This window comes from Trachinotus anak, unplaced genomic scaffold (assembly GCF_046630095.1).
Source record: "Trachinotus anak isolate AG129_WGS33_773 ecotype Australia unplaced genomic scaffold, CSIRO_AGI_Tana_v1 ptg000026l, whole genome shotgun sequence".
In the NCBI taxonomy this organism is placed as follows: domain Eukaryota; kingdom Metazoa; phylum Chordata; class Actinopteri; order Carangiformes; family Carangidae; genus Trachinotus; species Trachinotus anak.
The window spans coordinates 8,012,864-8,036,325 of record NW_027273877.1 but is presented as its reverse complement, the minus strand read 5'-3'; the positions used below and the strand labels follow the sequence as shown (position 1 = coordinate 8,036,325).

The window sequence follows — 23,462 nt, the reverse complement described above, 5'->3', positions numbered from 1 at the left end:
TTTATTTAAACCATTTCATCTCACCTCTTGCTTAATTCCAACCATATCCATTACTTTTAGCTAACTTTGCCCACTTTTCTATCACTCTCAGCTAACTATTTCCACCATTTATCCAATGCGTTTTTACTCCAGCTCAACTACTTAACCGTTACCCACAGCTTGGGATGAATTCGCATAGTGTAGGCACCGTCAAGACGACTGTGCCTGTGTCGAACCAGAGTCGTTATGATCCTGACGGCTGCCATAAGAGGGTAGCCGAGCTCCATGTTTCGTGGACGGCAATTAGTGTCTGATATTTAACCTCCTTCCACTTTCTTAAACTCGTGTGGAGATGCAGTCTGTGGACGGGAGCTTCAGCCAGGAAATGTGGGAAAGCACTGGGCTCAAACACAGGAGCCTGATTTCAGCACCACGCCTGGTGCGGACAGCTCCTGCGGGACCGACGGCCGGCTGGACAGGAGAATGAGTGACGGAGAAAAACTGATTCAGAGGGGTGTGTGGATGAGAAGATGGGGGGGGGGGGGGGCAGGCATCCCCCTGTTTTAGATCCATGCTTTGCTGCAGGCCAGCAGATCAGTTAACCCCCGTCACAAATCGGGGATGTTTGCACAAGCAGAGGTGCGTTCACTTACATGCAAACACACGAAGCTTGAGACGTGCGTCTTTCCCAATGGTAGATGTGTGTCTATGTGGATGAATAATCACCCGCCTTTTAATTTACCACCAGTGTTTTCATTGGCTTATAGCTATTTTATCATTCCTGATGCCCCCCCCCCCCTTTTTTCTTTCAGGAATGCTGTTGACGGAAACAAGAAGCTGTTCGCCATCTATGACACAAGGTAGGAAATGTCACAACAACATACACGCATGTCATTTATTAAGGGGGGGGGGGTGTCCAACATGGTCCCAATTATCCACGGAATTTCTGCCATCGACTCCAATATTCCTCAACCTAAATAATTGATAGTAGAGCCCTTCATTTTAGGTAAGGTGAAGAACCCATTATAGACGATTAACAGGCTAATCAATCACAAGCATCGATTAACGGGTTGATAAATGCAGCCTGTTTCTACACTGTGCTGTTCAGGTCCCGCCATTTTTATAGGAAACACGGGGGAAGGGGATTGGCGCGGATGGTGTGAGGAGCACTGTAAAAAATGTCCAATTTAACAAGGCAGTTTGGTTTAGTATTAAGCCTTATAATGTTGACTTCATTAAGCTCAATTCTAATTGCTTATTCCTCTTTCAAGAATTTCTACCATGAAGAAAATAATAAAGCAAAGTGAAGGAGGTCAAATTGCTTAACTAACAATGAAATCATTTCAATTAAAACAATATTACTCCCCTAGCTGAAAAAAAATACAGTGAATCCTAGAGGGAAGTTAAATTACCTGATAAATAACACTGAATGATTCATTCTGCTCTGGAGGGAACTTTTTACAATCTGAGAAAATGACCCTGGTGGCCAATGACAAATGACCCCGGTGATGTCATCAGACCTATTTTGAAACAGGCTTGAGACTTTTAACCAGAAACCTGCTAGAAATCTGGGTATTTGCCATTCACACAGGCCATAATGAAAAGATGCATTTTGGGAATTGCGAGATCCATCGTTTTCCATAGCTTGACCTATACTGTAAGGACTGGATGTCAGGATCTCTGGGTCTTGCTGCTTTTATTTTGACCGAGTTTTGTTAGTTCCACAACTTAGTGAAAGTGCACTCATAAAATAGCTGGAGTGATCCTTTAAACACCAAAACCCTCCTAACTTACAGCAAAAAATAGACAAATCACTTATGAGCAGCACAAAACACTACAAATAAAGCCCTGCACGGACAGACTATGCTGCAGCTACTGGTGGGTATTTTTTTTTTTTTTTTTTTTTTACAGTGTATAAGTATTGGGCTCCGTCGCTCATTTGAACAAACCGAGTGCCTTCACCGCCACCAGCAGCAGCAGCAGCAGCATCCCCCTGAACGCCCCGCTCATCAATATGCGCCTCAGCTCCTGAATGTAAGAGCCTCTTGCACAGTCAGAGACGGCAAAGAAAAGCGGAGCCAGTGCTCATGCCAGGGTGGCGATGTCAGCCCATGTTTCACATCTGACTCCATCCACCGCAAGCCTCTGACTTTTTTTTATTTCTTTTTTTTTTTTCTAATTTTTCCCACCCCTTCACTCGAGTTTTATCCTTCTGGGCAATCAATGGATTTACTCTGATCTGAAGAGCGTCCGGAGCCGTCTGTTGACTGGGGTGCTCTTTGCTGTTGTTGTGGCAATAAACAACGAGAGAAAAAAAAAAAAAAAAGAAAAAAAAAAGAGATAAAAAGAACAAGAAAAAAAAAAAAAAAAAAAGGAAAGGGTGATGTTTCCTTTGCAAAGGGTTCGTCAGTTGCGCGTCTTTTCCGCGCTGGTTGTCGGCTCGATTGTGTGCTGCGCGAAAAGGTGAGCGCTTGTGTCAGCCCTGAGAAGCCAAGGTTACCGCTGATTGATGCGGGAGTCAAGGTGATGTTTCCCTCTTGTCTTTTCAGCGTCAACGAACCGGGCAACATGTCCTTCGTGAAGGAGACGGTGGATAAACTGCTGAAGGGTTACGATATCCGACTGAGGCCAGACTTTGGAGGTATGTGCCGTGTTTACCCCCGCCGTCTAATCCTCCCTCAGGCAGGCTTTATTTTTGGCGCCATTCGCAGTGTTGTGGTCAGGTGTAGAGGTGTGGGCCTATATACATATTCTGCTGTTTAACCTCTTCCAGGGGCCCCTGTTGCAGTCGGGATGAGCATAGACGTGGCGAGCATAGACATGGTGTCAGAAGTCAACATGGTGAGTGGATTTGCATCACCTAAATGCTGCTTCTCTGTGTTTACTCAACCGCTTAATGCCTCTGTCTCTGTGCTGATGTACACAAAATGTGCTCTGGCACTCACACTACATGATTTCACAGCTTGCCTGCTAGTAGAGGAAGTGCTGATGTAAATTCCAGTTTTTCCCCTCTGAAGCCATTACGTGATGCCGAGATGGATGGGCTGGGTTTCCTGTAAGCAATAACACGTCTTTATCTCGAACGCAGTGCCAGCGCAGGGTTACCATACATACGCACAATGCTCAGCTTGGTGTAAAGAATGAACACAATACAGCCTCCAGCCCCTGTTTCCAACAATGTTGATCCTCAGACAGCAGCACCGACTCACTTAGAGGATAATTAAAGCCGGAGCAGTGGTTTTTACAATCAATACAGTCCACATATGACGCAGAGGCAGATACACAGACTAAGGAAAATGTGCAGTGTTAAGGCTGGACTCTCCAAATCGACAGCCAGGAGGATACCTTAGCTCTCACATTGCTCTGCTTGTTAACCTCTGGAGCCACAGTTAACAGTGTTTCAGGAGTGTCCACCCAGGAGGCCGGTCTGAGCAGACAGCTATCAGGGAACGCACATGCAGGACAGTAACTTCAGGCTATCGTGTCTTAAAATATCAGCCGACGATGACCCAAATTGCACCGGAAACAAGTGACACTGTCTCGCCCCATTGGCTACATTTTCAGTACTTTTGCAGAAAAATAGGATTTTAAGGCTCCAGCACCAGATTGTGAGGTGGACATTGGTTGTAATTGGTTTGGATCCAGGCTTTGAAACCCCACGAGCCGCAATCACAGATTCCAGATCAACACCTCTAACTCTTTCACGGGCCACTGATTGTGTAGGTGTAACCATTATGACTTTTACTAGAGACCACTGGCTGCTGAGCTCATGTGCTCCTACAACAGTGCAGCCGCCAAAGCAACGCGGCCGTGAGGAGTCAAATTCAGGTCAGTCAGGGATGCAGCAGTTTACACCTCGACCTCTGTATGTGGACACCATCCACTCCGGCATCATCACAGTGCACAGAACATCATTTCACACACATAATGTCTGGTCTTTTTTATGTGTCTGGTGGGTGGCGTGTGGGCGGGTGTTGATCAATACTAATGACTCAATGATTACTTCACCAGGTGACTCCTGGCTTTGAAAACCGACTTTGCAGCGAGTGCTTTGAGGCGAATGTTGTTGCTGCCTAGATGATGTTTTGTTGCAACGTCTTTTTTCTCAAATGCTTCTCAAATGCGAGGATTTGCTGTGTTTTTGTCTTATGTGATAGTGAATTAATAGTTTTCACGTTTGAGGCAGATGATTGGACAAGATTTTTGCTATTTAACGTCAGCTTGAGCTTTCTGAAACTGGCATTTTTCACTACTTTCTGACATTATGTCATATTTATATTTTCTAAGGTTGCAACTACTGATTATTGTCAATATTGATGAATCCATCCATTACTTTTTCCATTATTTGATTAATTGTTTTGCTTATAAAACAGGATACTCTTATTAAAGAAGCCTTTAATTGGAGAAAATACATGTCAGATTAATTGATAATAAAAAGCTTTAACTAATATATAAAGTAAATAAGTACTAATATTACCATATGCTGTTTCTAACAAATGTTTCTTTCATATTCACCCATATTTTTTATCTTTCTGTAGAAATGTGTTTGTGAGAGCCTATGTAAATAAATGGCAGCTGAAACTAACACACTGGTCAAAGTAAAGTGAACTCAGTAGAAAGTGCTAAGATAAAGAAATAAGCAACTGAAACTCCAGTGAAACCACATTGTTCTTCATATTCATCCATCTGCTAATGTTTTTAATGTTGAAATTAGTCTCTAAGAGCCTCTGGGAAGAGATGAACCCTGGCAGCTTTAAATAATACAGTGGTCAAATTAAGCATAACCCACCAAATAAGTAATAAAATGAACATATGATGTTTCAATAGAATCTATGTTGTCCTTCAAATTGTGAATTTCCCCACTGTAGGACTAATAAAAGCTATCTTATCTTATCTTACCTTATCTTAAATTCATCCATTTTGTTGGTTGCAACTCTCTACTTTTGACTTTTTCAGTATTTAACCAGGACAATGATTCTTCCCTAGCCTAAAACAAGTGCTGTGAGTGCCTAAACAGAAGTACACAAGTGTTAATTAGGCTGTGGTTGTTGCAGGAAAAACAAGGGGAATACTATCAATGAGCATTTTAATTTTGTGACTGGGCAGATGCATTCATTTGAAGTGTTTCCTCATTATGTTGATAGAAAACATAAGATGGCATGACATCTCTCTCAAAAGGCATTTGCTGTTGAAGACTTACAGTACTGTATAGAAATATAATGTCTAGGAGACAGAGTTGTGTGTGCTCACAGAAATCAGATGTCCTTTTCTTGAAAACAAATCAAATCTGTGGAATATCGCATGAGGAGAGACTGACCGTCCTCAGTTTGCATGAAATGCTTTCATGCAGTGATACAAGGTGAAAGTGTTGAAAGTGAACATATGTTCGGAATAATACAACATTTATGGCTCTAGCTGACACTTTATGCTAAAAGCTAAAAGTTCAGTGGCCAACATTAGCTGGCGGACTAGTCTCCACAGATCTGATGAAGGCAGCTGGTCAGCAAGGGAGTCAGATAGCTGAGATCACACTTAAACTGATAATTAATAAGGTCTATTTCTCATTGCCACCAGTGCACTGAGGGACTGCACATGTGCGTCTGTGCATCTGCGCTTGTTGGATGGATAAGTCCTGGATGTTATCCAGCCCTGAAGCCAAAACAAGACTGGTCAAGCTGTTTGTTTATGCACCAGTGTTTGACATTTAGTGGATCCTTTTCATCCAATGCTGGGACCGTCTGCGGTTTTAGCATGGGGGTCGCTCCACAGGGAAATGGATAATGAGTGCTTTTGTCCTGACAGTGACAGTGCCATGCTTCATCCATTCAGCAACACCAAACAGCACAGCCCAGATAAATACTGCTCTCTCTCTGTTTCTTTTGCAAAGGGTACAATTTCCAAGTTGTTAGGCACCATTCGGCATTAATTTCAATAACATTTCAGCTACTAAATCCACTCAACAGCCTGGTGGAATGACCCACAGGCATAATTGAGAAACCAGTCTTAAAAGTTGAGGGTTTATTGAGACAAGAAATGCTTGTTGTGCTGAAATGAGACCTGGGTCCTGCTCTGCAGATGAAGACAGAAACAATAAGCTTGATGTCACATCTTCTGCGATACAAAGAGAAAAGGGAAGGTTACACAACCATAGAATACAACACAAGTATGTTAAGTGCAATTTGTGAGTACAGGTCCTCCCGCTCCACCGAGGGATTCAATGTTAGCATCAAATAGAAATAGATGTTAATAAACTTGCATGTAGTGTAAAAGGTTAAGGGCACTGACTGCTGTGGTTAAGGTTGAGAACAGAATATACTCACAGGTTTTCCAAGGTAATATCTGAGTGCATGCCAGAATCTGAATGTCCAAATCTCTATAAGAGATAATGTAAAGGAGTGACTGATTTCTCGTAATGGGCTAAAAACACATAAACATCTTAATATACTTCATGCAGGATAATTAGGGTTCATTAGGGATTGTGCACAAACTATTAGGGGGGAAAGGGGAGGTCAAAACTCGAGAGGGTTATGTATTTTTCTTTTAACTGTAGGGATGGTTCAGTGTTTTTGACAGCAGAGAAGGGTCTAGTTTATTCTCACCCTAAACAACTATTAATATGCACATTGGTGGCTATTGTTGGAAGTAATATTCCATTAAAAGAGTGCATTTCACCACCATAACATTGTTGGATTTATGATATTTTTAAAAAAGGCTCAAAATTGATAGAGCAGAATCAGAGATATCATATATTTTAATTCCACTCATACTCTTCTTCTTTGTCAAAACCTGGCCTCTACATTACCCACAATGCTGATCTGATCTGAGTGTCTTATGCTGGTAGCAGCTAATGAGGCACTAGCCTCAAGCAGACATGAGAAGTGGGCTACAGAGGTCTGGTAAGCTCACGTCTTTCTACCTCTAAACTTTTCAAACTTGTAGACTGTAGATATTAGCAATTATCTGCAAGACCTGTAAAAAGATTTTGATTGTAAATTATTAATAATAATTATGGAATTTTGAGATATTAAGGTGAGGGTCAAAATTACTAATAATGTTGCATGTTGTTTTATAAAAAGTGAAATCTAAACTTCAACCCCCCCAGCCCACCTCTATAATTTTTGTACAGTCCCTAAACACTTAATATTGATGAAAACTTCCAAAGTGAACTTGTGTTTGGTATTTTCTTCCTCACACTACATATTCTCCTGAATCTTATAGTCTACTCATCTCCACTCTTTTATTTGATGTGGAGTAGGAGTTCGTTTCATCAGTCCATGCCAGAGCTGAAGGTGGTCTCTGCAGCTCTATTATCTATTTCACTGGACATAACACTCGGGCAGATCAAGAGACTTAGAAAATAAAGTGGAGAGGTCTAAGGATTTATTGAATGGCTGAACCAAACAGAAAAGAGCAGAGAAAGTGAGAGATCGAAGATCTTAGAAATCCAGGGAAAGGAAGAGGTAAGGGAGGGGAGGTGGTAGCTGATCGAAACGCTCTGCCAGCTTGCGAGACAGCAAGTGAATAGAGCATCTGTCTTGTCCCAGAACCCACCTGGCAGGGCAGGTCGACTAAGTCAGTTTCTGCCACTCCGACGCCTTCGCAGGGCGCGAGATCCTGCACGAGCAGATGCTAAAGCGTCTGAGAGAGGTGCACTAATTACCTCTGAGGTTTGTTTGTAGTGTGCCAGGGGCTTCTGCTGATGAGAGACACATACTAGGACAAGATCAGAACAAGGCAAAATAGATTACTGGCTTGGAAACTAGTTGTAGACTTCAGAATGAATGGATCACCTGAAAATATGTCATTTGTCAGAGCTCGGTTGAACTGCTGATCAGAGAAAGGAGATTTTTAAAAGGTTTTTTGATATTAGAAAATTGCTCCAATGTAAGCTTTGGAGGTGGAAATGAGCATAGTGTTTGCCTGCATTCGAAATGTTTTGAAATACAGTTTTTTTTAAGAAAGTTTAAGTGCAAAACAAGGGCAATGTGTGTAGGTGTGTTTTCACTATCATGACCTTCTCTTGCAGAAGTGGACAAACAGGCATGATGCTCTGTTGCAGTAAGAGGCTTTATCCCGGCCTATTATCTGTGCCTCGTGAAAGTCATCATCATTTTTGGAAATTAAATTATGGCACAATGAAGGTAGAGCTACTTACACAAGGGGAAATGGTCAGAGCCTGCACTGTCAATGTAGTTGCAGTAACAGGTTGAACGAGCTAGTCATCCGTACACCCACGGCTGTGTGTGGGTGTTAAAAACAAAAAAATGTCTGTCATTATGGAGAGGTGAAAAGATCTCTCTCTCCATCTCTCTTTCTCCAAACGTTCCTGCTGCCTGGTTTGTTTGTTTTTTGTTTTTTTTGTTTTTTTTTTAGATTTTAGCACCAGTAACACAACATCTAGCTTTCCTTTGATTTCTCTGCCTTGGCCTGTCTCAGGTAATTTACATGTATGTATGCATCTAGATTCCCGCTGAGTGACATCAGGATGATTTTATGAGACGTTAAGGTTAGTAACGTTTCAAATACACAACCTGGTCTGAACCCACTTGTGACTCAATCACCAACAACATCCATATACTGCATCCCCTCCTGCATAAAATAAATCTTGGAATCAGAAATTGCCAATGCACTAACTATGTCACCCTAATTATCTTATATAGGTCTTCCAGCTATGCAAAAAAAAGAGAATATCTTTTCTCTGTGCTCTGAGTGTGGCTTAATATACCCCCATGTCTTTTATCCAGCATCCGGCTTCCTGCCTGATGGAATGTAATTGGCCTCAGGAGAGAGCACGCTGTAGGATGAAGTGATGATCACTAAGATTTAGAATAAGTAGAGCGGGCACTTCCTGGTTTGGAGTGCCAGCCCACCGAAAGAACACATCATTTGATGGGGGGGGGTTCCCATTCTACTGCTTCTAGCTCTACAGTCCCGTCATGACAATAGCCCAGCGCTGCGTTGTATAGCTACACCTTTAAGACACTGCATGTATCGGCCTGGGGATTTAAAAACTGACAGGCGCCGGCCTCATTTCCTTTCTCGGTGCCACTCAAATGAAAAGGGACAGGTAAACTATGAACTGGATTTATGATGGGAGTTATTGCAAAGGTCATCAGTCAACAGTGTGACAGTCTGATTCTACTTGCTGTAATAGACACAGCAGATATATGAGGTTTAAGGAGAGTAAAGACTCCTGCAGAAATGGAATAGAGGACCACTACACACTTTTTTTTTTATTGATTTGAGGAATATAAAGGTCAAGAGAAATCAAGCCTCACATATCTGGGTTGCTGACTGTACTACCGATATGCTTTTTTTGAGCATTTTATGCCTTTATTACAGAGGTATCAGCAGAGAGAGTCAGGTAGAGCGAAGCGGAATGACATGCATTCATAGTTGGCACCTTAAACCCCTAGGCCACCAGTGTCCCCCTGAGTCAAAATAATATTAAATGTAATATTCACAGTCATATTCAGGATCCTTATATAATTGCTATGAATATTATAGTATCTTATAAATTTGAATTGCAGTGAAAAGGAGCAGCGATGCCCAAATAGTGGGGTCTGGATCCCCCCCAAAGGGATGTAATTATGCAAGAACATTTTCATACCCTCCTCCTTGATTGTTTGCTTCCAAGTGAGATTCATCCAACTCTCATTACTGCGCAAAATTGTCATAAATTGCTTGTTTTAACCTAATCAACACCACCTGCTCATGAGGAAGTGCCAGTTTGTAAGATTTCATCATTAGCATAAATGGCGTTCCTAAAGGTTCCTAAAGGTTCCCCGTCCTGGTTCATTTGTGGCAGAGTTCATTCACAAAACAAGTAAAGAGAAGAATTTCACACCTTGGAGCTTCAACTCCTGCTGCTGAAGGTAACAAATGTAGCAAATTTAGCAAGGCAGGAGTGGTGGAGGGGAAAGCATCAGAGCAGCGCTGTGCTCATGACAGGAATAGAGTGTGAATGAATCGGACATGAAGTGAGATGCTAAAAAATGTCTTGCTTAAGAAAATTTGTCAAAGATGGCGGACAGCCAAAATGATGTGATGGATAAGAGAATATTTTATGGTGTGAATATAATATAATAGTTAAGGGTGTAGTTTCCCCTACGGAGGAGGGGACATGTCTCTCTTACTATCCAGCCATCATAGGCCAGACTACAGACATGCTTGTGCGTAAGAATACAGTAGTTCAACAATTAAAAAAATGTAGGTCCAAAGGAAATGGCTGTTTGATGACAAGAGCCATCCATTATCTATCTGTACAGGGTTGTGGGGGGGTGCTGCTCTCGATGACAAGATAAAGCAATGAAAATTTTCAAAATAAAGCGTACACTTGAACTGATATTAGGTTATTTCTGTGGGCATGAAACACGTTTTTGCAGATCGCCACGTCCACAGCAGCACATCCCTCAGCTTCTGTGCTGGTGCTCGTGCTGCTTCTCTGATCTGGTAGGGCTCTGATCTAAACCTACTGCAAGTAATAGGCCTACACTGACTGTAGATAAGTACCTCACACAACCCCACGTCAAATAACCCTAAACTATCACTTTAAATTATTCGTACGAATTGGCTCATACGAGTGCTTCTTGCATGAAGCCATTTGTCTATTTGTCTGTTTGGGTACGTGTTAACACTGTGTCGCTGACAGAACCAGCAGATATTCATCTACTGTCCTTTTTCTTTTTGAGGCCTGGGTTAGATGATACCTAATCTTTGGCAGCTGAAAACCTGCTTTGCCCTCGAGTGCTGCCTTCTCTGACGGCATCTGTTATTTAAGCATATGACACACTTTTGGGACCTCATTTAATAAGAAACAACCCACATTCACATTGTGTACTTGCCGAAAAAACCCAAAGGTAACAGCCGATGTAAAAAGAATTGGTGCAACATAGCAGATTACACAGAATTTATGAGAGACCAGAGAATCCGTTTTCCATTAGGCGAAAGAAGAAGACTGTGTGCACTGTGTGTACTGCAGTGTCACCGTGGCTCTGCTCATATAAGAGAAAAATGTTCTGTTTGTACATTTACCATTGGTTTGTTCCCTGTCTTTCTCTCCCTGTTTCCTTGTTATGAAGCAATTCATCATAAGCTATTAGACAGTTAGGAAATTATCCTCTATATTGAAGGCCAACACTGTCATTTGGAGGAAAAAGCCCAATTCAATCACCTCCCTGTGTTTGCTCGCAATAAGGGACAGTGCTATTTTTACCTTTCTATAGCAGCAGAGGGGGATAGGGACTCGTCGAGGGATTCCCCCGCACTGCGGTGATATATGCCTCAGGGCCATCCCGAGGGAACGCTCCGAAATTACATTAAAGTGACTCAAACTGCTTTACTGAACAGGGGTTCATATGGAGTACACGGTGATTACATATCATATCATCGTTTTTCTCTCCCGTACAGAAAAGTGAAGTTAAGTCGGGAGGGGGAAAAACTTGCAGAGCCGCGGTCATTTATTTTTCATGTTGCTGTTGAGCGGGAGCGGCTTTGATGTGTGTCAGATGTAATGATGATCATTCTTTATTTTTTGTTTTATTAACGCATTTTTCAGCTCAGTCCTATTGTGCTGCAGCGCACGATGATGAACCAGCCGCAGCATATGCTTGGGACAGAGAACATATGCCATGTGACGAACGGTGTTAGCAGGATGTTTCCTAGATTCTGGTGGTATCATGATACAGCAGTCAGTATGGGAGAGAGATTAAATTGAATATGGGTCACTTCACAGCCAAAACTCTGCTTATCTGAGTTCTCACACACCCTGAATGAAAGTGAATATCCAGTCGAGTTAATTGAATAATTGAGGCTTGCTGGAAATCACTTCAATTGGTCACTGTCATTATCTCTGCGGAAAACATGTGCTAATAACCAAACAGCAGCGTCTACTGGGAATTCATGTGTTGTGGGAAAATAGAGAGTTGTCAATAATTCATAATCCATAGTCCTAGTTCATAGAAAATCTCAGCCCTTAAAAAAAAAAAAAAAAAAAAACTGTTCCAGGGCAGGTAGTGCAAAGCTGCACTCATCCTCATCTGAAATTCATTTTGATTGTCTCCATGCAAGATTGATGAAGATTCCTTGGCCGCGTGTTTGTACAGGCTACGTGGTTAATTTAAATCATTTATGTCTTGCGAGGCGTGCGTGGGGATGAACGCTGAAGCCGCCCGCTGGGCTCCCCACCTGCTGACACACGGGCGGGAGATGGAAATACATACCTGAAGTGCGATACCTCTTGGGGAGAGGGAGGAGGGAGGAGGGAGGAGTGATGTGATAAGGGTCAAAACAAGGCAGTGTGAAAGAGACATTAGTCATTTCTAGGGATTGATGGAGGGTAAAGTTACAGTGGTAATGGAGGAAAGGGGGGAGACAAGTCTACAGTACTCATTCATACAGCAAATTTAATTTCCACCACATGCTGTGATCAATCCACATTGACCACTTTAATGGGACTATGACTGATAACACTTATTGCCCTTTGTGTCACGGAATCCTGGGAACTGACAAGGATTTATTGTCTTATCACTTAAAGGAGCAGAAGAAAGGTTAACTCCATGTTATTGCTAGTAGATTATCAGCTTCCCTGGTTCAGGCTGCAAGTGCAAGTTACTCAAAGGAGGAAGATTAACCTTTGTAACAAGAAGTCGTTAACCAAAAACCCCACGTAGAAACAATTACTTTTGACAGCAACAAAATATTCATCCACCAGAGCTGTATATCTCAGAAAGTAGGCCCCGATCTGTCAAGGCTGGATAAAAGGGGGATCCTCATGGAAGTCTGTTCAGGTGTTATAAACCTTATGAGCTGTGTAAAGTCTAATAAATTGCCTCAAGTGATGTCACTTGAGTCAGCGTCAGTTGGGGCTAAAGACCACAAGTGTGAAAATTAAAAATAAATCTGGGGGTGTGGAGTCTACCACACCTCTGTAGGCCGCTCCTCATCTCTGCTTGAAGCTAGCAGCCCATGGTTAAATTAGCCGCTACTAGCACAACACACCTGTGCACATCTGTACAGTCAAAGGAATCAAGTGGAGTTGCATTGTGGGTAATATAGATGTCAGGTTTTCACCAAGATGTAGAAGAATGCATAATTTTTTATCATTTTTCAACTGTCTGGAGTTGCAACAATTAGTCAGTAAATCAATCAAGAGACAATTAACAAATATTTTGACAACGATATGATAGTATTATTAATTTAAAGCAAATATAAATGTGAAAATGTGTTGCCTCTAGTTTCTTTAATATGAGGATTTAATGCTTTTCTTTGTCATTGTCAATTGTAAACTGAATATATTTGGGTTTTATAAACAGGATGTTTGAGGAGGTCAAGTTGGGCAGTGGGAAATCTCACATTTTATAGACACAGTGATTATTGATGAATGATTCACAGATTTATCAATAATAAAAACAATGGTCAGTTACATCCCTAACACTGTTTTAACCTGCTATAGGAGCCAATCAGAATTGCATGAAAAGGGGCTGTCTATAACAAAGAGCTATTGGGTCAAGTATCAATACAGGACTCAACCTGAGGTGCCTTTAATTTCAGCTGATTTCATTTCATTGACTATTCTGATGTAGGAGTACTTATCATTAATGGGTTAAATGGCCAGTGGGATATTAGCCCATTATTTTCAGGAAACATGTCTGCCATGTACCTCTGGGGCTGCAAATAACAATGTATTTCCTTATTGATGAATCTATTGATTGCTTCTTGATCTATTGATGATATGTTTAATTTTTCCTCAATAAATGCAAGTAGTGAGAAATGGCCATGGACATCTTTGTTTTGTCTGATCAATAGTCCAGAACATAAAAAGATGAATTGAGCTCATAGATGATAGGAGTGCCAGAATAGGTAATGGTTATATTATTATCTACATTTTTTAATATTTCCTCCCTCCCCATATTATTGGGGGTAATTGTGAGCCACACAGCCAGAACTGTTCAATGTTTGGGGGCTGCAGAAACCAACCAGGCCACGGCTTTACCACTATACATTTATGGCTTAGTGCCAATGAGCTTTCCTTCTCATGCTGTGTGACCAATCTGTATCCTGTGCTGACTAAGATCCTCCCTGTTCACGTCTCTGTGTGCTAACCAAACCTGGAAACCATAATAATTGACACTGAAATATTAGTAACAAATAAAGGAATAATTAACTTTCAGTCATTTGCCTTAATTTGCATAGCTTTATTTGATTCTATTCTTTAGTTACTTCATGAAAATGCAAAACCTCAAGTGTTTTGGATGCATTAGTAACGGCGTTGAGAGAGAGCATGAATGGGCGTGCTGGGAAACAAATAACTCTTTTAGTTACATAACATGGTTGAATCTTGTTTGGAAAGCCATGCTTATTGTGGCGGCTGTTTTAATCTTCATTTTTATTCCCGTTTGGTGCGCACCTGAAAACTGCGGCACCAGCGGACATGTGTGCCTTTGCCAGTGCCAGCTTGGTGCGGGCTGGTTTCTTTTCAACGCCACAGCGGGCAGAGGGGAGATCATGGCACTGCCCGGAGAGAGAGGAAGGGAGAGAAAGAGAGAGAGAGAAAACAGAAATAGAGGAGGGAGACTGTTAGCTTGGGTAAGTGGATTATGTGCTGTGGAGGAAGGAGGGAGAGGCTCTGTCCTCTATCTCCACTGCTATTCATGCTCTGGTCAAATTCTACTTGAATCAAGGCAAAAACAAAATCATAAGTTGCTCGCCGTCCTATTTTTTTTACACAACTGTCCTAAAAAGGTTTGATTTTACTGAATTAACTGCATCCTCATGGCTCGATTTTAAGTACTTCTTGCCAATGCTTATTTGGCTTAGGTGCCAGATGGCGATGGTTGGTTACACAGATAGACACAGGAATATCAGAGTCTTACATGGACAGTCTCACATTTGTGAACAATCCAGTGATTTAAAAGAAAACCAATAATTAACTTAGATGTGAAGCCCATTCATAAAATGGAATTTGAGCTGGTAACCATCATCTCAGTTACTAGTTAAAGGTGACATATGACTCACTTTTAGTAATAGGCTAACATGAATGGTAGTTTCTTGCTTTTTCTGTGTCATTTTCTATTTTATATCATTCTAAACTTTAATCGTTGACATTTCTGACTATTGTTACATCAAAATACTTAATTTATGACAAAATGCAGCAATTTATGCAGCAATATCTTGCAATTTCTTTATTTTCCCTTTTTTATAGGCTAAACAGTAACCTCATCCAAACAAGACCACAGTCTACAGCCATGCTGGTGGCTATGTCAGGCTAGGCCATGCTAACATCAGCATGTTAACATGCTCATAATGACAATACTAACATGTTGGTAATATTCAACAGGGTCATCTCATTTTAGTGTATTAGCATGCTAAGATTAGTTAAAGCACAGCTGAGGATGATAGTGAATGTCTTCCCAACTTGCCCTGGAGCCATGCTGCTACTGTGGCTAAAAATCATTGGTAGATTAATCAATAATGGAATTGATCCTGAGTACTGAGCATTACTGTGGCAGTAAAACTGTGGCAGTATTTATTTGTTTTTCATTGGAAAATGAAGAACGTGTCCTGTTTCTTTCAAAAGTTACACAGTCTCACTTTAAAAACTAGCTGTACCAGCAAATACTACTAAGAGTGTGTTTACAGGAAGTAAAAGAACATTTCAGAGCTCTTGTATACTGCAGGGGAGCCTTTGAGATTCAGTCTTTTTGATTCTGATTGCGTTTGGGAAATGGGGAAATGCCTATTAGACTAACAAATTGGGTGTGATCTCGGAGGACAGCACAATAAAGTTACTTAAAGCACATATTTCCATTTTGGTCCCTATGCAGAGAAAATAACAGCACAGTCTAAACAACTGCGGCTTGGCATATAACAAAACTGCATGAACAAATAAACAGCCATTGCAATAGAGTTGAAAATAATTTCCTGTAATTTGAAAGGAGCAAAGTGTCCCACTAAGCCCAAGAGACATCCTGTTTGAATTAAATGAAAGGTAACATATGTTTAAAAAGCTTTTGGGCACCGTTACAGTTCAACTCTGGGACTTTGTGAATCACTGTGCCTATACTGGGAATACACTACTAAGAGAGAGAATTTTTGTTGATATATTGAGGAAAATTTTGTATGAAATTTTCCACTAAAGCTGCAGCCGCATGAGTCAGCCAGCCCACACGTTGCTGTACAATGGCACATAACTGTATGGGTTACTGTACTGCACTTCGGAGAATTTGGCTGCAGCATGTGAACCAGTTGGCCCACACTCCCTCCAGCTTGTAGGATGCTGTGTCATGTCATATAAATATTAGGAGCACTAACAGTGGGGAATGGGCAGAGCAAATATTTCAAAGCTGTTAATGTTTGCTTTCGAGGTCTGCAGCAGCTTGTTCAAGCTTGTTTTATTAAAGTAATTAGAACAAAAGATCTGTCATATGTGAACTATTGTCATTGACTCTGACAAACTCTGTTTGTATCCACAGGACTACACGTTGACCATGTATTTCCAGCAATACTGGAGGGACAAGCGTCTAGCCTACATAGGGATCCCCCTCAACTTGACCCTGGATAACAGGGTTGCCGACCAGCTCTGGGTCCCAGACACCTACTTCCTCAACGACAAGAAGTCTTTTGTCCACGGAGTCACGGTGAAAAACCGCATGATCCGCCTACATCCTGATGGAACCGTTCTCTACGGCCTCAGGTAATTTCTACTTTGCACACTAAATATATGTTTGTGAAGTGGCACTTCTTAGTATTTTTTGTGCGCTCTTTTTACCTACTTTACAACTATCTTACCCTAATTTTTGCTATTACCTTGGTAGCTAAAATTCAGAAATCAGTATTCTCTTTTTGATTTTTAGCCCAAACTTTGATTTTCTACCTCCAGTGTCAAAATGAGACGCAAGGGGCTACTTTATGGGTTTGTCAATGGATGTACTGCAGATGAAGTGCAGATAGTCAGTATTTTTCTCAGGGTCATAAAATGGTAACACCATGCAAAGACCAAAAACCACAATGAACAGATCCTTGTAGCATGTAATCCTTATGTAGCTAAAGCCTGATCAGTCTTATTCCTCTGTGGCATAGAGCTCCATTGTTGTCCAATAAACAGCCACACTGTTGGACAGGGTGATATGTTGCGTCATTACCATAAACTCAGCCGCTGCAGTTCATTTTGAATTCTACGTACACTGTCCTCCTGCTGGAAATACTCGCTAGGTAACCAAATGTGTGTTAATCCGCCACTGAAAATAGTCCACAACAAATACAGTGTTTAGTCCGGTTTTAGTAATGTTTGCTAAAAACTGCAGTGCCCAGCTTTTTCATGAAATTACTGAGAATTTTCTTTACATGAAATTTTCTTTTTATGAAACTATTTATTTGTGACCTGATTTTGAAGTAAATCCACTTGGGGTTAACAGCCACAGACAAGGTAATGCATTGTTTGTTTTGGATCTCTTGACATCAAGAATAATTCAGCATAACACCAGCCTTATCCGTTAAAATATATATCTCTAAATACACTCTAGATGTTATTATTGCCACACTTCTGTTTTTTTATGTAAATAGAGTGGTAACCTGCAATTTATGGGCCCCCACAACAGGCAACAAAACGAATCTCAGGGTCAAAAAATGTTCTCAGATGTTTCCCAGTGTCAAGTTAATTCCATGTGTTTAAAGCACTATTACAGCATCGCAGTTGCCCAAGCTTAGAACTTGGCAGGTCTCTGCTGCTGGCCCATGAGCAGCCAGAGGATTATGTGACATGCTCAAGGGCACCCCAGCGCTCGATTTTTTAAGAGAGGGAGTGTGCAGTCGGAGATCATTCACGAAAAAGAAGGATGAAGAGGTTAGAAGGTGCATTAATGCAATGTTAAGCTTGCAGCTGTTGTTTGATATTTGTTTCATAAAGCCCTTGTTTTGAATTTCCATTGATCTTCTCGACAGGCAGGTTCAGAAGAGTGGGTGTGACCTATGAATATGGATGCATGCTTTGAATTATTAGAGTGCAAAGCAAAAAGTGTGTGTTTGTGTGTGTGTTTGTGCTTGCATGTGTGCTCGCATGCTTGTGTTTGTATCTGTCAGTGTTCATACTTTACAGTCATACAGCCATGCTTGATTATGCAAGTGGAGTTCATAGCACTTAGCCTTGTGGGCTACTTATAGACCTCTCAATGCTTTCAAGAGATCAAAGGGAGAGGGAGATGTGTGACGTGGTGTTTGTGATATGAGCTGTTACATAAATGTATGTCAGGTAAGGCTGAGTAACATGCCGAATACAGATTCATGTCATGGTATCAAAGACTGCATTCTTTAAATGTATGTGTTGTTTGTTAGGGCTGCAAGTAATGATTATTTTCTCTGTCAATTAGTCATTTTTTTCCTATAAATTGTCCAGAGCAATTTTATTCCACTACAGTTTTTCTATGCCACATTATTATTATTTCATATTGTCACTTTTTATTTCATAGTATCACTTTTAATGACAGTGTCATTGTCAACTAGCTGCTTGCTGCTTGATAGTTATTTTTCTACTTTGGTATTGTTGCTGCTCTCACTTACAGGAGCTAACAGGCTAAATTTTGTAGCCGCTGTTAAACGAAGAAACTGCTGATAACACAAAATAAAATAAAAACTATGTGTGTCACTACGAAATAAAAGATGACATTTTGAAAATTGACAAGATAAAACAAACTGCGACATGAAATAAAAATGTTATTGGGAGAAACACTGTCATAAAATAAAAACTGACTTTTGAGAAAGGGCATTTTTAAATACGTTTCTTTAATGAAATAAAAATGAACTCCAGTGCTTTGTTATTTTGGAAAGAAGAATTATGAAACAACATTTTGCTATAATTAGTTGAGTTTTAATAATTTCTATCTTTATTTTGAAAGTCACTGGTACAATTAAAGCCTTGATCTGACGTTGTTATAAACTTAGCTGTATAATAATATCATCTAATGGGTTTCCGCAGCCTCATCTGAGTCTTAACTGAATGAAGACATGCCATGGCTAACTGCCAAGCAGCCGGCTTTTAATCAGGCCAGACTTAGCCTAAATCATTTTGAATTTGCATTTCACTTTGCTCCTTATTTTAACAGTCTGATAATCAGCCGTTTGAGCTCATACATCTGATAAACAAAGGGATACCTCCTCATGACCTAGTTCACATGAACAGACGTTAAACTCAAAATGTGTTGCCTTAGTATTATTTTTGTTGCGCAGATTTCAGGATGGAGGGTAGTCAGTTTTGGTGCAGGGAGCGTTAACTGAGTCAAAAACAAGAGTAAAGGCTGCTTGTCAGTCGGAGATTTAGAGTACAATTATGTATACAGTTACACAGTCAGCATTTTACCTTAGAGGTGATGCCATAATCTTATTCTAACATGACAATGCCAATAGTCTGCAGTAATATGACGCTAACTGAGGAACCTAATGTAAAGACAAATGGACATTTAGTTTCCTTCCAAGATGATAAGACCAAGTCAAGTGCTATCACCTTAATGCTCTAATCTAATTGTATTCCCACAGTCCCTTATGTGTCTCTGTTAAGCAACTACTTACTGCATTGCTGTTTTTGTAATAACAATTCAAATGGGCCAGAAAAATGATAGGAGCCCATTTCTCCCTCACTTCCTTCCTATCCATCTTCATCCCAATACAATTTGTAAATCACACACAGTATCTAAAATATATTCTCTCTTGTTTCCCCTCTTCCCTCATATCTGTCGTCTTCTGTAGGATAACTACAACAGCAGCGTGTATGATGGATCTCAGGAGGTATCCCCTGGATGAACAGAACTGCACTCTGGAGATAGAGAGCTGTGAGTAGAAAGGCCGAATGCCTTCAGGGCTGACATTCAGTCCACTGCGCATGGCTGAGAAGAAAAACCAGCACGGCCTCATAAGTGAAATGTTACAGCTTGAGTGAAACAGTATCAAACCTGGTTCATTTTTCTTCTTTTCAGTGTTGTAGCATTTCTTTTAAATCTGTACCAGAGGGATGGGACATAAATCATCAGCTCACCTGGGGTTTTCTGTGGATTTAATATTGCACTTATATGAAGGTTGGGGACTTGGAGAGATAACCCTGATGACATCACAAGGGTGATTTTGTCAGACTTAAGAAACCTCCTTCCATCGCCTCAGAAGATATTATGCAACTACCTTCTGTGCAGATTCATAGGAGATTGGCCCATTCATAAATTTACATCCATCATCCATGTGTTCCTGGTAGATCACCAGTTCTAGATCTCATTGCTAATGAGTAAATGAGTAAAATACTGGCCTACATTAAGATTTAATGTAGATAAAAGTTATACAGAATAATACAAAAATGACAGGAAAATAACTGGACTGGAAATAAATCACTGATAGACATATCATTGTTGACCAACCATAATTCCAAAAAAACTGCAACACCAACACATTAAATCTTAATTAATTTATTGGCCTCTTGTGGGCGTTAAGCATCATAGCTTTAGCTTTGTTTATTTATTTTATTTATTTTATTTTTTTTTTTAAAAACTCGTGAAGGAAATTTATTTCTTTACTGGTTAAATGCTCTGCTATGTTCTCCAGCTAATCACTAACTTTATCTGCTCTTTTATCACAGAAAACAAGGTTGACAAGAGCAGTAAGAGCGAATCCAAATATTAAAGCTGCAGACCGTAAAATCCAAAACAATTAACTGAAAGATGCTAAAACACTCTGTAGAGCTGAGAGGAAGTAGAGGAAGTAAGTTGGGTGATAATTCTCAGCGAGTTCGTCACAACTTATGACACCTTTCACATTACGCATTACATCATTTGATCCGTTGTTAATATTCATCAGATGAGCTAATCTTTAGGTAACAGAGCTGTCCTTTAAGTTTGGATATTGCTAATGCCCTATTGTCACCCAATGTACTGTGAGTGAATGTCCTCAAGACACCTCCAGATCGGCAACTGATTTACTCCTGACACAGCAGGGCACAGCTACTACATGGCAAGATAGAAAACAAGGATAAATATTATCAAGGATACACAAATCCTGTTGGCATTCATGTAGGTCAATCATATAAATGGTATAAGATCTTTTAAGATTTTTTCTACGCTATTGTAAGATATGGTCTTGTATTGGAACATTAAAAAGGAAAGAAGAAATCCAAAAAATGAAGCAAGAGCTACCAAGGACAGAATAAATGTCAGCTATTTTTGGATTCTTTTGACATTTTTGTGAACTCAGATGAACCTATTAACTGACTTGCTTTTCAAAGCAACGTCTGGTACTTGGAAACAACTTCAAAACATGTTTTTTTTTTTTTCTTCCCAAATGACAGCCCAGTTGGATGAACAGCAACACTGAATATCTTGGTCTCCAGTGATGGTTAGACAGATGGTTACACCTTGGTGTATGTGTGCGTGTGTTTGTTCTTGTACAGATGGCTACACCACGGACGACATTGAGTTCTACTGGAAAGGAGGCGACTCGGCTGTAACGGGGGTGACACGGATCGAGTTGCCTCAGTTCTCCATCGTCGATTACAAGTTGGTTTCCAGAAACGTAGTCTTTTCCACAGGTAAATGCTGCACTGTGATGGGCTGTGTATGTGTTTTTCTGGCCTTTAGCCTCCACACACTACATTTCCTTTGGGAATAATACATGACGGGCCGACAAGTGGATGTTACATTTTAGATGATATTGTTCATATCAAACGTTGGCCCATTTTCAAGCTTTGCAAACATATCTGTGCCAAAGCTTGATCTGTTGATCTTAAATCCTCAGAGCCGAAGTTGTGTTTGTCAGTGCTTCTAATTGGGTTGAAGTGAGGAAATGCGCTGCCTTTGAAGTATCCCTCAAGTAGCAGCAGCTGATGCAAGGATGCTGGGATGGTGCTTAACCAAAACATGCCGTAAACGCTGTGATTTACCGAGCAAAGCGTGTCCATGTCGGGTGGCTCTTGACCCTGAGATCTGACGCCGGAATTAACGGTTATTATTGTTGGTTGACGTTGACAAAATGTAGCCGACGACCCCAATCAATTCAATCAGTCAATACAATCAATCAGTGTCACAGTAGCAAGTTGATCTTAAAGGCGCTGACAACTTGGTTTCAAATCTTAAGTTTTCTTTATAAGTGTGTCTAAACATGCAACAAGGTAAGGGGAAAAAACATCCTATTTATTATTTATATAGATTTTAACAGTCAGCTAGCTGGCAGTTAGCTAATCTTCTCTATCAGGAGAGTGTGAGTGTGGTTTGATCAGATTTGACAGTGCTGCCAAGTCAAGCAACCACACAACTGCCATCAGATTTTTATTCTAACGTTGCTTTATTCTGATGGTCATGAGATGCCATGCTGACATGATACAGTATGTTATGTTTAGCTATCACATACTTTTAGTCCTAGTATCAAAGCTCAGATGATACATTTCATGGTAAAATACATAAATCCAATGCATGAAACTACCTGAAAACAAAGCCAGCACCAGTGTAACAGAGTTTGCCTGCAGCAAACCCAAGCTATCCTTCAAATACCTAAAGAATATTCATTGATCAAAACTGAAACAGATACTCAGGAAAAATAAAAACAAAACGTGAAAGAGGTGTTCATGTGGCTTGTTCTTTTGACGTTGGCGTCGTCATTAACTGGTGTTGCAAAACACATCAATCAAGTGTTATTTATAGGTTCACAATGGCTGTTTTTTTCTTTTAGAGCATTTCATCTCTCATGGCAATTAATTAGAAGACAAGGCAACACCCAAAGGCAATTTGTCAAGTTACTGTACGAGAAAAAAAAATTGCAGTATCGTATTTCATGCTGTAATTAATCTGTGTTGCTAACGTGGCTAACATGCTAAGTGTAGAAGAGTAATTCAACAAACCTGGTTGCTCATTCTAAAACATTCTGTGAACTTTGTTTTTTACACCAAGGTCCTAAATTTATTAGATTTTTTTATGGGCGCATTTAGCCTTTGATGCAGAACTTTACTGACGGTCCCTAACCAACTGCCATATAATTTGGTCAGTGGAGACACGTTAAGAGAGGCAGCTTCTCTACGGCTATAGCAGGAAAATAAAAGCTTTCTGACATTTAGTAATAACACAATTTCTCACAGAAGTTATGCTCATGAGGAAGATCCTCACCCAGTCAGAAAAGGACATGAACAGTAAATCATGCTTTTGTCTGTTTTTTGTTTTTTTTGGTTTTTTTGACATTTCGAGGTGAGTTTATATGTGTAGCACATTTAAGTGAAAAAGCAATTTGCCTTACATAAAACATAAAAGACATTAAGACAAATTGTAAAAGGAACATCAGACTTGCAGATAACTTTCTCCCTCAAGTGCCCGAGTTGTTGGTCAAGATATTGCCCTCATTTTCATTGTGTGTGTATTTTTGTCGTTATCTCACGATGCTGCACATACGCTGCGCTGCGTTTACCATCCTTTCCTGGCTGTGTACATTATATGTGTGTCTCTGCTCTTTATCTGGAAATCACATGTGAA

The 23,462-nt window shown here is 40.4% G+C and overlaps 1 protein-coding gene across 3 annotated transcripts in view; it reads left to right on the top strand.

Annotated features, from left to right (window-relative positions):
- LOC139609574 (gamma-aminobutyric acid receptor subunit beta-3-like) overlaps positions 1-23,462 on the top strand; it is a 61,515-nt gene that overhangs the window by 22,474 nt on the left and 15,579 nt on the right. The window contains exons 2-7 of one of the 3 annotated variants that reach the window (XM_071464329.1): positions 792-839; positions 2,529-2,620; positions 2,753-2,820; positions 16,452-16,672; positions 19,717-19,799; positions 21,398-21,535. In XM_071464329.1, coding sequence (XP_071320430.1) covers positions 792-839; positions 2,529-2,620; positions 2,753-2,820; positions 16,452-16,672; positions 19,717-19,799; positions 21,398-21,535 — 650 coding nt within the window. Of the gene's footprint in view, positions 1-791; positions 840-1,924; positions 2,443-2,528; positions 2,621-2,752; positions 2,821-16,451; positions 16,673-19,716; positions 19,800-21,397; positions 21,536-23,462 lie in introns of those variants that run through there. The other 2 variants (XM_071464327.1, XM_071464328.1) reach the window with 2 other exon arrangements.